Here is an 18,691-nt window from a genome sequence, read left to right as displayed (position 1 = left end):
CTTACTATATGTGTAGTAAAAATAACTGTGAAATCTAGTAACCATTTTCAGATAATGGCTTTGTAATCTGCTTCTCCTCAACCATATACTTTTTTGCTGTTATTTTAAACAACAGCTTTTAAAGATGAAATGTGGAACATTGCCCATACCTGGAAGTGCTGCAGCTAGAACATCAACACCAGCTGCACCCATTGGTCGAGGTTTCTCCTCCACCATGTACAGCGTATCAGGAATGTCAGGGGCATATCGAGCTCTTCGTATTCGAAGTAATTCTACCTCCTGTAGCATATGATCATCAAGCTGTGCCTTTATTTCTTCATAATACGGCATGAACAGACGAGGCCGAACAAAAAGTCCATTATTCTTCCCACATCGTATCCATGCGTTTAGGCGCAAGTTCTCTCTTTCATCTCCTATCATGTGACTGGGTGGCGTGCTTACAAGGCCACGTCTGATTGCTTGGCTAAGTACTTCACTACTTGGAGGCAGTACATGGTCCATACGTACCAGTGGCAACAAATCTGACAAAATTTCTCTAAGTTCAACATCACTCAGGTCACGTTTCTTTACACCTTTCCTTGACACTGAATGGGCTGTATGACTAAGAAGATTTGGCTCTGTGGAGATTGAAAGGAAATAAAGGCAATATATGAGATAAAATTAAATTATCAGTGATAAATTCAATATATCAAGCAGAAAACAGCACATCTAACAGGAAAAAAATACATTATGAAGAAAGAACAGTAAGCAAATATTCACAAGAAATAAGAACCACTTAACAAAGCAGCTTTTAACATATGTGATGGTAACCAGCTGCTCATAATTGGTATAGAATAAAGCAGTTATACAATGGCTATATTTTTGCAAAACTTTTCAGGCTTCACTAATGATACCAGTTTTCAGTACCAGTTATTATATTAGCACATTATGGAACCCATTTACACTGAGCTACACCTCTGCCAATTGTCCTCATATCTTAGCTGCAGCCAGTCTTCACTTTTTTATTGTGTGTGTCACTCTTAAAAAGTCAGATCATTGTAATACAAACTTTTCTACAACTTTTGTTAAAAAAATCTGATTTCCACTTTTCATAGTTATTTCCTAATCATACACGGTTTCACTATTACAGGTGACATACAGCCATTCCTTTCCTTCTCCAAGGAAACTACTATAGTGACACATAGTTCAAGATATGCAGATCTTTGAGGTCACGATGTCAAAAGCCAATACTTGTTTCCCAGTCTGAAGTGATCACCATTATGATTCAAAATAGGGCCAATGTGTGCCATATCTACACAAAATATAGAAAACTACAACAGTCCACACACACACACACACACACACACACACACACACACACACACACACACACAGAGAGAGAGAGAGAGAGAGAGAGAGAGAGAGAGAGATATTCGTAAATCCTCTATATCCATGACACTATGCCATGTCAAGGAAAGTACCAGGCTTTATCACTAAATGAACATATCAGATGTGTTCAAAAGGTATCAGAAATTTTGTATTTTCACAGATAGTACACTCCTGGAAACTGAAATAAGAACACCGTGAATTCATTGTCCCAGGAAGGGGAAACTTTATTGACACATTCCTGGGGTCAGATACATCACATGATCACACTGACAGAACCACAGGCACATAGACACAGGCAACAGAGCATGCACAATGTCGGCACTAGTACAGTGTATATCCACCTTTCGCAGCAATGCAGGCTGCTATTCTCCCATGGAGACGATCGTAGAGATGCTGGATGTAGTCCTGTGGAACGGCTTGCCATGCCATTTCCACCTGGCACCTCAGTTGGACCAGCGTTCGTGCTGGACGTGCAGACCGCGTGAGACGACGCTTCATCCAGTCCCAAACATGCTCAATGGGGGACAGATCCTGAGATCTTGCTGGCCAGGGTAGTTGACTTACACCTTCTAGAGCACGTTGGGTGGCACGGGATACATGCGGACGTGCATTGTCCTGTTGGAACAGCAAGTTCCCTTGCCGGTCTAGGAATGGTAGAACGATGGGTTCGATGACGGTTTGGATGTACCGTGCACTATTCAGTGTCCCCTCGACGATCACCAGTGGTGTACGGCCAGTGTAGGAGATCACTCCCCACACCATGATGCCGGCTGTTGGCCCTGTGTGCCTCGGTCGTATGCAGTCCTGATTGTGGCGCTCACCTGCACGGCTCCAAACACGCATACGACCATCATTGGCACCAAGGCAGAAGCGACTCTCATCGCTGAAGACGACACGTCTCCATTCGTCCCTCCATTCACGCCTGTCGCGACACCACTGGAGGCGGGCTGCACGATGTTGGAGCGTGAGCGGAAGACGGCCTAACGGTGTGCGGGACCGTAGCCCAGCTTCATGGAGACGGTTGCGAATGGTCCTCGCCGATACCCCAGGAGCAACAGTGTCCCTAATTTGCTGGGAAGTGGCGGTGCGGTCCCCTACGGCACTACGTAGGATCCTACGGTCTTGGCGTGCATCCGTGCGTCGCTGCGGTCCGGTCCCAGGTCGACGGGCACGTGCACCTTCCGCCGACCACTGGCGACAACATCGATGTACTGTGGAGACCTCACGCCCCACGTGTTGAGCAATTCGGCGGTACGTCCACCCGGCCTCCCGCATGCCCACTATACGCCCTCGCTCAAAGTCCGTCAACTGCACATACGGTTCACGTCCACGCTGTCGCGGCATGCTACCAGTGTTAAAGACTGCGATGGAGCTCCGTATGCCACGGCAAACTGGCTGACACTGACGGCGGCGGTGCACAAATGCTGCGCAGCTAGCGCCATTCGACGGCCAACACCGCGGTTCCTGGTGTGTCCGCTGTGCCGTGCGTGTGATCATTGCTTGTACAGCCCTCTCGCAGTGTCCGGAGCAAGTATGGTGGGTCTGACACACCGGTGTCAATGTGTTCTTTTTTCCATTTCCAGGAGTGTATTTGTCTGATTCACATGATTTATTATTGCCGTGTTGGTAAATAAGGCTGAAATGCATTTTTACACTGGTAGCCACATTGGATGTTTAGTCTGTGGTCAGCTGTCAAGAAGGTTAAATGTGTGTGCCTACAAGTGCCAATTATTGATTTCTTTTAAAAATGTATCAGAGAATTTTCAGTCAATTTTGCTATAAAAATGGAATAATAACAAGGATTTAGAAACGCTGAATATTGCTTTTGGTGATTCTGTTGTGAATAAAATGGGTTTACGAGTAGTACAAGTGTTTCCTAGATGGCCGTGAAGTAGTAGACTATGACAAATGTTCTGGATGCCGCAGCACATCAACAACTTGCAAAAGTATATGTTTTAGTCTATAGCCACAATTTATTTTGATGATTGGTTACTGCTTTCAGACAGTACCATCTTCAGGCCTCCTGGCGCATGCCACAAAATCTTTTTGGATGTGTTGGATACAAAATGTAGAACAGCAAAATTTGTGCCAAAGAAGGTGATTTTTGAGCAAAAACATCAGCAAATGGAAGTTGCTCTGGCATTGCTAAATGAAGTCAAGAATGATGCAGAACTACTGAAATGTGTCATAAGAAGAGACGAGACATGGGTGTACAGGGTAAGACATAAAAACTGTGACTCAATCGCCCCAGTGGAGGAATTCTGGATCACCAAGACTGAAAAAAGCTCAGCAAGTGTAGTCAAATGTGAATATTTGCATCATGACAATGCATCTGTACACACTTCATTGTTTGCTCATGAATTTTTGACAAAAAACAACACTGTAATGATGCCCCATCCTCCATATTCACCAGATAAGGCCATGAGTGACTTTTTTCCTGTTTCCAAAAATAAAGAGGACCTTAAAGGGCCATCGTTTTATGAGCTTATATGAGATTAAAAGTGCATCATTAAATGAGCTGAGTGCTATTTGAAAGATTGAGTTCCAGGGGTGTTTCAGGGATTGGAAGGAGTGCTGGCATAAGTGTAAATATCTAATGAGAACTATTTTGAAGGACAAAACATTAATGTAGCTGAACAAATAAAATTATTTCCAAAAAATTAAAATACCTGAAACTATGTGAATACATCTTGTGCTAGAATAGCAACTTTTCAACCTTCAGTTGTCTAAGGCCAGACTCAAGGTAACTTTCAGAACTTATATCCTGGACTGCATGGCCCCAAAGGGAGCCCTTTTCTTACTGAGTTTATTTGTACCCTCTGCAACTAATTCTGGAATGGCACCAGTGTGGTGTCTCTCTAATTTTGGGTGTACCCAAATCTCTCTCTCTCTCTCTCTCTCTCTCTCTCTCTCTCTCTCTCTCTCTCTCTGTGTGTGTGTGTGTGTGTGTGTGTGTGTGTGTGTGTGTGTGTGTGTGTTCCTTCAATGTAATTATGGTATTTTCTTTTTAAACATGTTCTATTAAAAGCCAAGTAGGCCACAATGAAAGTCGGGAGCAACCTATTGTTAAGATTCCAACAATGTAAAAAAAATGACTGCACGATCATAATCTACACACTTTACACCACATGTTGCCATATTGTGACATTATTAGCATCTATCGTGTGATCGCAGACAGTACTTCCAAAATAGACAACATCAATGTTTCCTTTCAACCACATGCCATCATTGAATTCTTAGTTAAAGAGGAAAAAATGTGGAGCTGAAATTCACTTCAACCATCAACATGTATATGGAGATGCCTGCATGTATGTCAGCAGTGCTAGGAGATGGGTGAAACATTTCAAATATGGAAACCCGAGTATTCAGGATGAACCTCATAACAGTCACCCTCGAACTGCCTCCAGAAACGCAGAAAGGAGAGTTGATGAACCCATTAGAGAAGACAGGTGTGTCACAGTAAACAAAATTGCTGCAAAACTTGCAGCAGGACATGGCGCAGTGCAAGAAACGATTTAAGGCTTAGGTTATCAAAAAGTCTGTGTCTGTCGGACCCCACATTTCTTGATTGAAGACCATGAACTTGAGAGAAGAACAATCACCCAAAACCCTCAGAAACTTGAAATTGAAGGTGACTATTTTTTGGTGAGTATTGTGACAGGCGATGAAAATTGGTTCCATAATTACAAGCCTGAAACAAAATACCAGAGTACGCAATGGCACTGCTCGGATTCATCGCTGAAGAAGAAGAAAGGCGGCACGTTTTTCTGGGAAGGTAATGGACAATGTCTTCAGGGGTGCACAGGGTTGCATTCTGACTGATTTCTTTGAAATTGGACAATCCAGAAATGCCGTTGCCTTTCTATATCCAGACACTTTTGAAGCTCTATTGTTCATTGCACAATAAACACCCTGGAAAGAAGACCATTCTGCAACAGGATAACGTGTGTCCTCACATTGCTCCTATTACTGAGGAGAAGATCAAAACATTTGGCTGGAAAACTCTTCCACAGTTGCCCTATAGCCTTGACTTGGCACCCTCCAACTACTATCTTTTTGGTTCTGTTAAGGTACAGAAAGTGAGGCCAACATTACAAGACAGTGAAGGATGTTTTGCGAGCAGTGTGTTAGTGTCTTCAGGAAGCTGTAACGGAGTTCTATAGCAAGGGTATTTCCAAACTTGCAGAAACATGGGAACGTGTGCAAGACTACAAAAATAAATATAAATTTTTACGGAGCAATCTGATGCCTTGTTAATCCGATGCAAAATCCTGGGTCATGAAGTTAAATGAATAACAACTTCCATTCTACATTGACTGCATGTGGTGGGCTGGTTTTTGTCACACATTTTATTCACCTGCAGAACAATTTGAATTTGACTCTTTTTAAGTGTTTGGGTGAAAAAGTTACATTAAAAATGACATAAAAATGAAGACTGCACACAATTTTTGTAAATCCATGGCAATCATGAAAACTGTGGCGGTGGTGGTAATCGTTACAGGATACCACCCTTCCTTTCCAGGTTCATTTAGTGTTTAAAGATAGTTCAATGTCACCTCCACTTAACGAGTGCACAATCATATCTGTGCTGTTACAGACTATTTTTTAGTGGTTCTTGTTAGAGAGACTTTGATTTATTGATCATTTTGTTAAGCAACTCAAGACACAAATGTGTAACAAATAGCTTATAACAGACTTCATTTTAGCAAAATAGTTCATCTAGGATTAAAAAAGAATCACCGATTGGAACATACAAATAAATTTAGCTTAAACTATGGCATATATATTATTATTCTTCTTCATAACAACGCAGTTCAAAACACACTCTCCCCCCAACATAAAACTACCACATTTTTCTGCATACTAACAGACAAAGAAACACATTTCTTTGTTCTCAAATGCTATAACGATATCAGAGTTACAAAGTGACAGGCACCTAGATGTTAAAATAACAGCTATCATACTAATTACCAACCAGAGAATGAGCTTAGTCACACTGCCTGTTTGTTTGGCATTGTCATACCATACTCCAGTCAACAATTACAGCTGCTTACATAACTGTTGTGACTCATTTTCATCATGTGCTCCGTGTATTTTTGTTATCTTTTAAAAACACACAAAAGAATGTCTGCAGCTAATAGTGACAGTATGCAGCGAAATGATAAGGCTATTAAGATCCTGCAAGGCGAACTCATCACTGCATATTAACGGAAGACACTGGATGGACTTCAGTACTGAATTGCACAAGTGCTGCTGCTGCTGCTGCACAAATTTGGGTATGACAGCGAACCTCCAACAATTCCCACTTGCATGTCTAGTTGTCAATCATTTTGTTATTCTAACCCAAGCATAGGTCCTACAGCTGAGTAATACAATAAACCATACAACAGCCCACAGTTGACATGGCACCACAGCATAACTTACGATCACGTTGATATGTTGTTGTGTCTGTGCATAGCAAAACTCTATTTTTCAGTCTTGTGGACATTCTCTTCCTAAACTGGGCTTTGCTAGATGTTCTGCAATACCAGAAACTGAAAATTGGTTACTGTTTTGGTATTTATAAACGGCGAATAAAAGTATTTCAAATTATCTCTGATAAAATATATAAAATATTTCATTTGAATACAATTCACTATGAAATAGCTTTTATCAGATAAATTCGCATTTTCATACTTTGAAGCATAATTCACATCTTTATTTGCATTTATCGCAAATGTGAATTGTTCAGATGACTACATCACATATGGTGACAATGTCCATTTGGTAAGTGATGCTAAGGAATGGGGAGGAACATGCTATGTACAGCTGAGGTACTCATACAATACTATCACACAAACCATTCCAGCCACAAAGCAAACAAGGTATATTTGATTGTATCCCACACCATGAGAACTATTTCTGGCAAATGTAGGTATGGACATGACTAGCATTTGTTAACAGTTTTTCAGTTAATCTCACAACATGCAATAAAGTTCCCACAAGTGATGTGGTTGTCAGCTTATGGTTTTCCACTAAGCTCAAAACCAAGACACTTAGGTGGCACTGTGACAAGTTTGGTTGTGATGATTTACACTTGTCCCACACAACTTACAGCTGTGATGTCCCTATAATTAGCTTACAAACACATATGCCACAGACTACAACCTGCAAAACTGATTCTGTATGGAAAGCACACAAGGATTTTTAAGAGCAAGTAACACAATGATCAATCTTTATAAACATATCTGCAAATAGTTCAAAAAAACTTATTGTAATGTAGCAAATATTTCTGACAGTTCAGAATTTAAAAGTATAATTAATTAATTGTAAACATATCCCAGAATTTGAAACAGTTCTAAAAAGTAGCAGGGTGCATTTAATATTTTGTTCCAAAAGTTTTACAAAACATGAAATCAACAGTAGTGTGATACTTGGGACAAATCTAAGTGTTTACCAAAAGAACAGGATACATGGGATGCAAGATTGCACATTTTTTGCAGTGAGTACAAAATGTCATTCAACAGAAAGAGAGTTTAGATTAAAGCTGTTCAGGCAAATTTAACTCTCAAGAGCAGCCTAAAAGAAGCTATACCCTTCTGCTAGCAACTACAGTCTGTAAAAATAGTTTGTATCTTTAGAGAAAACATCACTTTACTAGCATGTACGCTCCCGGCATATACAATAGCAACTCAGTGAAATTTCAACCCTCCTCCAATAGACTGGGCATCAACACATTGGGGGTGGGGCAAAGGTATCAAGATTAAATTTATAAGCACACATTTTTCTCAGACTCCATTTGAATGTAACATAGATACTGAACAGTAGTACGGCTGTATTAACCTGAAGGTTGGTATGAATACTACAGTGCTTTACTAGTCATGGCTCTATTGTCGTTGCCTACCTCTGACCTCTGAACTGCCTGAATTAGGTAGTTACATGGATACTTACAGATTAACATGGACCCCTAACCACTGTGCAACTTGGCATTTTTTGTATTGACAAACACTGTCAGAGGTGAAAGAAGATTTAAGAGAGAGATAAAAATTCTACAACTGACCAGAGATTGAACCCCACAACTTCGGATGTAGTGTCTTGTACTTTATCACCAAGCTATACACTTTTACAGTGAGTTACTAAGTATATATGTACATCCTTCACTACAACCACAGGAAGAGATACAACATCCTTCTCTTTTCAGCTCCTTCACACCAATCACTTCACTTGTGGAACCCAACCTAGATCTCAGGCTAAACTACAGATAAGTTTGTCACCACAGCCAAGATTTCATATTTCACATGAAATTAAGAGGGTTGGAACTTAAATAGTGGCAACTATTTATTCACAACCGATACAAAAGAGTTACATGTTTGCACCTTTTACTGTCCTTCAAAGTAGTCACCAGCGTTGTGTAGAACCCGTCGCCAGTGATGTGAAAGGCATAGTTTACTGTTAGCAGAGCCTGTTCTGCTGATGGTGCGAATGGAGCGGTCTACTGCCTGTCAAATCTCTGGAACAGTTCTGAAGCGAATACCACAAAGTGGTTCCTTCATCTTCGGAATCAAATCAAAGTCATAAGGACTTAATTCCGGGGAGTATGGTGGATGGTACAGTACTTCCCAGTCCCATCGACCGAACAGAGCAACCACAGCTTGCGCTGTATGCACCCACGCACTGTCGTGCAAAATGATGGGTGGGTTGCACAGAAAGTGTTGGTGCTTCTTCCGCAAAGCTGGTCACAGGTGATGATCCAAAAATGAACAGTAATACGACTTAAGTCCTTGTGACTTTGATTTGATTCCGAAGATGAAGGAACCACTTCATGCCATTCGCTTCAGAACTGTTCCAGAGATTCGACAGGCAGTAGCCCGCTCCATTCACACCATCAACAGAACAAGCTCTGCTAACAGTATACTACACCTTCCACATTGCTGGCAACGGGTTTTACACAATGCTGGTGACTACTTTGAAGGACAGTAACAGGTGCAAACATTTAACTCTTTTGTATCAATTGTGAATAAATAGTTGCCACTATTTAAGTTCCAACCCTCGTATTAAAATCTGTTTGAGCACAATACAAAAGTGCAAAAATAATGTATATATATTATTTTTGCACTTTTGTATTGTGCTCAAACAGATTTTAATACGAGAGTTGGAAGTTAAATAGTGGCAACTATTTATTCACAATTGATACAAAAGAGTTACATGTTTGCACCTGTTACTGTCCTTCAAAGTAGTCACCAGCATTGTGTAAAACCCGTTGCCAGCAATGTGGAAGGTGTAGTATACTGTTAGCAGAGCTTGTTCTGTTGATGGTGTGAATGGAGCGGGCTACTGCCTGTCGAATCTCTGGACAGAGTGTGGAGGAAGGGTTGTCAACAAAATTTGTATTTTCTGATGTCTGGTTACTAGCTTGGCATAATGCAGGAAGTGAAGGAAAGTCCGTCCACACAATGCAATAAATCTGTGTTACTCTGCTTATGGTTATCATCTGATTAACAGCTTGTGGCTCCACACGATCCCCTCACTGTCTGCTTCCTACCCAATATTACGAAACATTGTGAACATCTGATTTATACAGTGCGAAAGTACAGTCTGTGGACAGCGCCTTTTATACTTCAACCCGTGGCAGCCAGAGACAGTGGTCATGTGTGTGTGTGTGTGTGTGTGTGTGTGTGTGTGTGTGTGTGTGTGTGTGTGTGTGTGTGTGTGTGTGTTCCAGAAGAAGCTTACTTTTTTAGTAGTCCTTTTGATGTGCCTGTCTGTGACTCAACAGCTCCACTGTATGGTAAGTAGCAATCTGCCCTTTTTTATTGTCTTTTTTATGTATGATGTGAAATAACTTTTTTCACCTTCAGGTGCTAGGACTGACACCACCACCTACTACCATTTAATTATGCAATTCAGCTTTGTAGGCAAACTACATCAAATTTTGAACAAAAAGTCACATTTGAAGTTCGATAAATTATACTTTAATAAAGCTATGCAACAACAGCAAATTAAATGACAGGAAAAAATGTAACTTCCTCTTGCACGCTGTTAACACTTCCCATGGTAGTTTTAGTGTCAACAACAAATCCTCCATTTTTCTATACACCCCTCTCTTGATTAAAACTCCAATTTCAAGATTTCTTACAAACAGTTACTGTAACACTGTAACTTAGTGTGCTATACAGTAGCAGGGCATTCTCCAGTTTACTAGTTTGAAGTAATTGGCCGGCCACGGTGGTCTAGCGGTTCTAGGCGCTCAGTCTGGAGCTGCGCGACTGCTATGGTCGCAGGTTCGAATCCTGCCTCGGGCATGGATGTGTGTGATGTCCTTAGGTTAGTTAGGCTTAAGTAGTTCTAAGTTCTAGGGGACTGATGACCATAGACGTTAAGTCCCATAGTGCTCAGAGCCATTTGAACCATTTGAAGTAATTGGTATGGCTGATGACTTGTTTTAGTCTGAATAAGAATGGTACTGTACTTTCATCTGTTTATGGGTTTCAATGTACCAGTAATTCTCTCCGCCCTTTATGACTAAACAGGTATTTGGATACAGGTTCTCTCTGGCCATAAATGGTCTCGCTCATTTCAGCCACCTCATTAATATAGACGTTGTTCTTATAATGTAATCTACCCACTCCTCCTGAAATGTCTCTGTTAATCTTAAAAACCAGTGCAACTGCACAAGCACCTAGAGGAATGAATAACCATTCAGGTCAACCCCTGCATGTCTGAGTCTCCTAATTATAACACTGGAATGAGGGTGTGCATAAGTAAAACTCACATTATCCTAGATAGGCCACAAGGCTACAACAATATAGTGATGTATACAAGAGTGTACATTTATGTTCAAAACAAGAATTGAAGTTCTTGAAAGACTACATTCTTGTTCTTTATCACCAGGTCCCTCATCACACAAGGAACTCCAAACAAAATACTTTCCTAAAAAACACAGCACTGCTGACAGGAAAGAGTCATTCTCAAGTAATTCTGCACTGGCTTGAACAACCCAACTAGGTAAAATAGAACACTTTTGACTGTCCATATAATGTCAACTAGTGCACATCACAGAAAAAAAATCTAGTCAAATTAACATATCAAACAAAACAGTGGGAATAATTGTACACATTGGGCATAAAAACTCAACTACATGAAGAAATGCTAATAGCAGACTGATACATCAAAATATTACTTAACTATCTCTGAGACCACAAACTATACCATTGTTGACTAACAAAGATTTAAATGACAACCCCCCTCCCCAAAGCAACAGGACAACCCATGGAAGCAGCCTATCGGGGATAGCCCGCAAAACAAATACCAAGAATTAACACTTCAGAACAAATGCATTAAGTGATGCTTAAGGGTCTCATGGTAAACAAAAATTGCAGAAATAAGTGAAATACTGAACAAAAACTGAAGGCAACAGTTTTTCATTTCAACAAAACTTCGTGGATTTGGTGTCAAGATACTGAGAACCAAAAATAAAACCACATGCAAATACATTACGAGCATTGTGGAAGGGAAGGGGTTACTACAGAGTATGCACGGGAAAGCCAAAGCCCCTTTGAAATTCAAAATTAAGTGACTTAAAGGTAGTACTGTAACTCTTTAGTAAATAAAAAATAAGTGCCTACCTTATCTACAGTTCAACATCTCCTTTTTATGGGGAGTAGTTATCTTGGCACACTGCACAGTATGATAACCAAATAATCCTCAGTGTCTTTTCAATAGTAGTTAATAAAAGCATGATCAGCATTTACAGTGCTTGAGAAAAGGAAAGGAAGATTAGGGTTCAATGTCCTGTTGACATTGAGATCATTAGAGACGGAGCACAAGCTCAGATTGTTTCAAGGCTGTGGAAGGTAATCAGCCCTGCCCTTTCAAAGGAACCATCCTGGCATTTCCCTGGAGCAAGTTCAGGAAATCACAGAAAACCCAATGCAGGATGACCAGGTGTGAATTTGAAACGTCATCCTCCTGAATGCATAAAGGGCTTGAAGAGTGATACTACACAACAGAAGACCTCAAAGGGGTCTTTGCATTTTCTGGCTTAGTGATTGGTAATATTAGGTGGTTCTTCCAGAAATATGATACTTAGACCCCACATTACTGCATATTAATAAGCTACATACAGACTGGATGGAAATGGGAAAAAATTTAAACTTTTAGTTCGTACCTCGATCTTCCATTCGGCGAATTAGCTCGTGTTCTCCCCATTTCAAGACAGCCTGCAGAACTTCCAGTTCACTTGCCTAAGAAAATTGAATACATTACACTTTCAAATGTATACAACAACACAAATTAGTTATTATATGAAGGCAAAGGGGAGGAAAAATAGATACTACTCAATATGTATAGAAATTGAGAGTTATTAACTGAATAAATTAGACAGAACAACCTCTTGCAATACATTTCCTCATTGTGTTAATCTCCATCTCTTTAACTAATGTTTCACTTAATTTAAAAAATAACAGAATTGGAAATATGCAATTGAATACTGTATTGCTTATTCTAGTAAATGACACTGTCTACCATAAACTAAGCATGGCAGATATACACAATACATAATAATGGATGTGTATTATTTAAAACTGATTGGGCACTACATAGACACAATGACCTCTGCAATGTAAGCCACTCTGTGGTGTGCAGTAGGTAGTGTATAAAGTGTGGTTGAAATAAAACTGATACACAAAATTCAGTAAGTTCACATAACATTAAGTTACCCTAATCAATGAACAGGAAAACTATTCTTCGTGGAAGTTACAGGAACTGCCCATCATTGATATCAATGCACAACCTTGTTGCTGTGTAGGTTGTGCTGCCAAGAAATGATGAAAACACTTTTTGGGTTCATTTTATTTTAGGCACTCTGTAGTATATCATTAACATTACAGTTCCATTTGAGGCTGGTATGTAAGCCTAACTTTAACTGCGATAGACACTACATAATGTGTGCATGGAAGATAGTAATGTGTCTCGACTCCCCTTTGAAGACTGACACTCTTAAGTTCAAGGTTGGTCCTGTTTATAAAGAATAATGTCTTTATTTTAGTTTCTCTCACAAGCACTTCTTGAGCATGTATGTGATACTCTCACACCAACTAAACAAAATCATGAATAATCTCACAGGTTTTGCTTAAAACCTTATAGATTTCTTATACTAGATTACAAGTACTGTCGAGATAATCACATGTGGCACTTGGTTATGAGCAAGAACTTATATGTGGGTTCCTTTGATATGTATTGGAGTTGTGTCGATCTGTTGATAAAAATACTATGTTTGATCTAACACAAGGATGCTATTTTTGACATGCCATTAGCATAACAATGTCCCACATCCACTGTACTCATGTCAATGATCTGATGTTGAAACATATCAATAATACAGAATAAACACAACACCACAAATAGAAATTGTTTTGTCCATTGAACTGATAGCCTGCAGTGTACAAAAAATAAGAAATAAATGTCATGTCTATATTCGTGGTCCTTTCGATTTTGTTTCGCAATAAGCTTGCAACTTCTTTTAAACATGCAATCATGATCGCTGCTTTTTAAATAGTTTTAGAATACTGTTATCAATTTGAGGTGGACCTTTCCCACGTTTGTTATCTCTTATGACATATATGTAGTTAGCATACACAACATTACAGCCCAAGCCATACATAGCTGGTTAGACATACAAATAAGTTCATAGTCACACTTCCCACACAAATGTATTTTGCCATTCTTTTTTCCATTGGGTGCCATAACTAATGTTCCAATATCCTTAAGAACACTTTTCCCTTCTTCTAGCGAGACTGAGTCAATAAGTCTGGATCAACATACTTCCAAAAGATCTCAAAAAACATCAGAAACCATGTTGAGTTCAGTTTTGCATAAATATCTCTCTCTCTCTCTCTCTCTCTCTCTCTCTCTCTCTCTCTCTCCCCCCCCCCCCTCCCCCTCCCCCAATCACACACACACTTAAAGTAACACTAAATGCAACTTCCTGGCAAATTAAAACTGTGTGATGGACCGAGACTCGAACTTGGGACCTCTTGTCATTCGCACGCAAGTGCTCTACCACCTGAGCTCCCCAAGCACGACTCACGACCCGTCCTCATAGCTTTACTTCTGCCAGTACCTCGTCTCCTACCTTTCAAACTTCACAGAAGATCTCCTGGAAGGTAGGAGATGAGGTACTGGTGGAAGTAAAGCTGTGAGGATGGGTTGTGAGTCGTGCTTGGGTAGCTCAGATGATAAAGCACTTGCCCTTGAAAGGCAAAGACCCCAAGTTCGAGTCTTGATTCGGCACACAGTTTTAACCTGCCAGGAAGTTTCATATCAGCGCACACTCTGCAGCAGAGTGAAAACTTCACTCTGATAACACTACATATTTCACACAAATATCACAAAAACTGATCCGACAGACAGAAATGAAAGAACGTCAATACAGGCAAATGCCTCACGCACTACCCTTCTCCATTTCAAACCACGAATTTCACTGCCTCTTACACCCAATTTTAGCGAGCTATCAGTTATCACCATTATATGGAAAATACGGCTGATGGAGTAATTTTACAAACTACCCTAGAACGCTCTAGTAGATGAACACTTTGTGACATTTTCAGGATTATAAGGTCATTTTTCCATTCTCTGTAAGTAATGTACATCAATACCCCTCTCTGAGAGTACTGCAGATCAGTACTAAATGGACCTACAACTTTCATTAAATGGAAAATTAACTAAAATTAGAAACTGTACTGTGCAACCATATAAACACTGTCACCCAAGCAGCTATTTCCTGCATGCAGCACTTGGATGATTATTCAGGAGAGATTACACGAATTATCACAACTAGCCACAGTGTAGCTTAGATGCCCTATTTCCAAAAGTAAAAGATATAAAACTTTTCTGCAAAAAATTTCAAGCAAATAGTATGCATAGAGTAATACTACTACTTATTTCATGACAATTTATGAATTTATTACTATTACTTCAGCTCTCCTTCCCCCCACTTGGAACATTCAGTTTCAGACCACTTTTGTTAAACAACTATAAAGGCAGGAGAAAAATAAGTATATTAAAGCTGAGAAGGATTTTATGGAGACTGACTCTAGCTGAGAAAACCTACAGTAACAGCAATAATATACTTGAGTCTGAAACACTATTCAAATAATTTAATGTCAATTTAAGGTGACAAAATCAAACAATTGCACGAATTTTTGTTGCATGGAAGGTGAATACTCTGTTGCAGGTCACTGGGGAGAGGAGGCCTCTCTAAAAGAAAAATCACATTTGCGGTGCATCAATCTCTTCTCTATATTGTACCTCTTGACACATTATAATGTCTGAAGTCAAGCTGTGTGGTCTATGGATGTTCCATTAGGCTGACACAGGAGCATTACATCAGTGTGGCAAACACCAATGGAAGATTATGAGAAAAGCATATCATTACATGCAGAGATGCTACTAAAATGACCAAATTTAGTCTGCACAAACAATTCTAAGGAAATGTTACTGCCCCTAAAATGCCTCCCTTATAAATGCTACACACATAAAATTAATGAGATTATGGTATACACTGAACCACACAATCTGCAGAAACCAAGAATGAAATAAACAAAAGGTAGGTGTGTGTGTGTGTGTGTGTGTGTGTGTGTGTGTGTGTGTGTGTGTGTGTGTGTGTGAGAGAGAGAGAGAGAGAGAGAGAGAGAGAGAGAGAGAGAGATTATATTCACTGAAAACCTGGATATCACAACAAGAACACATAGGAACAGAGGTGCATCAAAGTCTCTTTTTTACAAGGGTCATTCCATAAGTCATGGCAACTATGGTACATCTTGTGATGAGAACTCTAAGATATGCACTGAATCAAAATCAGCTACTATGCTTCAAAATAGTCAATCAGTGCATACACACAGTGTTGCCAATCGTGGGGAAGGGGCTGACACCCCCCCCCCCCCCCCCCATGGCTTTGCCATCAATGTGTGCCGCCTGTCACCGAAATGTTGTAAGGACATTTGCCCCGTTTGCAAAGCGCCTCCCTTGCAATGGTTTCCTATGTGGAATGTGGTCGAAGTCGCATGGGCTGAGGTCTTGCGAGTAGGGTTGGCGATAGAGGATCCATTTTGTAGCACGGCCAACCTCACAATGGATGTTTCAGGCAACGGTCTCAGCCATCCACGAATGCGGTCGCAATCTGTCGGTTGATTTGGATGATGCTTGCCGTGAGATTTCAAATGTATTTACAGTAATTACGGTGATGTGACACATTTGCATGATATACCATAACTGCCATGACTTATGAAATTTCCCTCATATAATCAAAACTCCTGCATTATGATAGAAATTTAAATAGTAATTTTCAAACCAGATATGAGAGCAAACTTCATACCAATTTGGTAATGATTGAGCAGCCCATGGTCCAATACCATATGTCCAATGATCAAAGAACAAACACATAAATAAATGACATTCTGACGTCAAAGTCAGGTAATGGCATCAAACTAATCACTCACAGTGCTGTGGAAAATGACCCCAAAGCAATATTTAGAACATATATATATATACAAAAAAAAAATAGAGGGAATCATTCCACGTAGGAAAAATATATCTAAAAACAAAGATGACGTGACTTACCAAATGAAAGTGCTGGCAGGTCGACAGACACACAAACAAACACAAACATACACACAAAATTCAAGCTTTCGCAACAAACTGTTGCCTCATCAGGAAAGAGGGAAGGAGAGGGAAAGACGAAAGGATGTGGGTTTTAAGGGAGAGGGTAAGGAGTCATTCCAATCCCGGGAGCGGAAAAAGCAACAGTTTGTTGCGAAAGCTTGAATTTTGTGTGTATGTTTGTGTGTCTGTCGACCTGCCAGCACTTTCATTTGGTAAGTCACATCATCTTATATATATATAAACTTCCTGGCAGCTACACTGATTTTTTTTATATATATCTGCCGGGATGGGGGGTGAAAATCAGTGTAGCCCACGATACATGTATATCTATACTTAAGTCATCGACTATTTCTCTTTTTAAGCTACTGACTAGGAATTGCTTCTCCATTTACTCCACTTATTACTTCTCACCACTTGGTGCATCTCGCATGCTGTTTGCGTGGACATATTTCCTGCTGCCATGCCGTTGACATCTATACACCAGATCAGTGGTGTGTTCTTAAATTTACAGTGTCATACTACTGGTATAAATGCCACTAGTTGCAATTCTTTCACAGTATGTACCTGTGATCTGAACAGATTTCAGTACCATCTGTTTCACTATCATTTAGTTGTGCCCAAACTTCTTTTCTTCTATAGTCACTTTCCGACACTTAATGTTAATGATTGAGAAATGGGTTCCAGCCCCATGATGCACTTCACACTTTGTTTTTGCAGACAGGTTCCCTGCTAGCATGCTACTGACCTCACTACAGCAGTTTGGAGATTGGGTCCCAAATTTCCCATCCATAGCACTGCTTGTCATTGGTATTAACTTATCTTGTTCATCATTAGGTTTTTATACATTACTTATTATGCTGCTTATGTGCACTTACATTTTTGATTATGCCTTATGGCAACTACAGGTGTGTATTGTTTTGTTTTATTATTTTATCATACTTTTACCCCCACCGAGACCATCCTCAAGAAACGCATGTCATTAGCTCCAGTTCTGGCATGAAATCTGCAACTGTTGTTTGGCTTCTTTACACCGTTTTTGTGCAGGCACTATGAACTACATGTAAGCATTTACTAGCTCTTATTACATTAATTTATTCTTTATTGTCTTACTTATCGCTCTTGCATTTTTTTAGGACCACAGCAATATGCCAAATACATCTTATTCTTGACACTCGACAAAAATAACATTTGAAACTTTTCATCCTTAATTTTGATATTCTTACTTAAATTCTACTTCTTTGTGGTACATTTTCTGTACAGCCTTCTGATGAAGGGCACTAAATGCCTGAAACCAGTTAAGAAACTAAATTTCTTTTACGCAACTGGATGCTGATTAATTCGATACATACAACTACAGTTGCTGAAGATCGATAAACTACTAATGCTAACATTGTATTTTTTCCTTAGGGTTTTTACTGTCTGTTTTTAAACTACTTTCATATGAATTAACTTTTAACTCATCCACCAGCTGCAAGGTAAACCTGTAAATGGTTCCTTCAGTTGAAGATGTCTTTATAGATTAAGTTTATAATATTGAGGAAAATTACAATCAATATTTGTCCACACTTTCCAGAAGAGAAACACAAGGTATTCATATACAATACAATCAATGCCACATGCTTCACATGTTCCAATAAGCTGTCTTTATTTTTGTAAATAGCGATAACAACATGAGTAGTATAAA

General features: G+C 39.7%; 1 protein-coding gene across 1 annotated transcript in view; it reads right to left on the bottom strand.

The window, feature by feature from the left end:
* The window catches only part of LOC124555738 (BTB/POZ domain-containing protein 7), a 54,630-nt gene that overhangs the window by 20,537 nt on the left and 15,402 nt on the right, over window positions 1–18,691 (bottom strand). The window contains exons 5-6 of the mRNA XM_047129761.1: window positions 12,515–12,590; window positions 150–617 (exon numbers count right to left, since the gene is read on the bottom strand). Of these exons, the coding sequence (XP_046985717.1) occupies window positions 150–617; window positions 12,515–12,590 (544 nt within the window). The remainder of the gene's footprint in view (window positions 1–149; window positions 618–12,514; window positions 12,591–18,691) is intronic.

Source organism: Schistocerca americana, chromosome X (assembly GCF_021461395.2).
Source record: "Schistocerca americana isolate TAMUIC-IGC-003095 chromosome X, iqSchAmer2.1, whole genome shotgun sequence".
In the NCBI taxonomy this organism is placed as follows: domain Eukaryota; kingdom Metazoa; phylum Arthropoda; class Insecta; order Orthoptera; family Acrididae; genus Schistocerca; species Schistocerca americana.
This window is presented reverse-complemented; position numbering and strand designations above follow the sequence as displayed.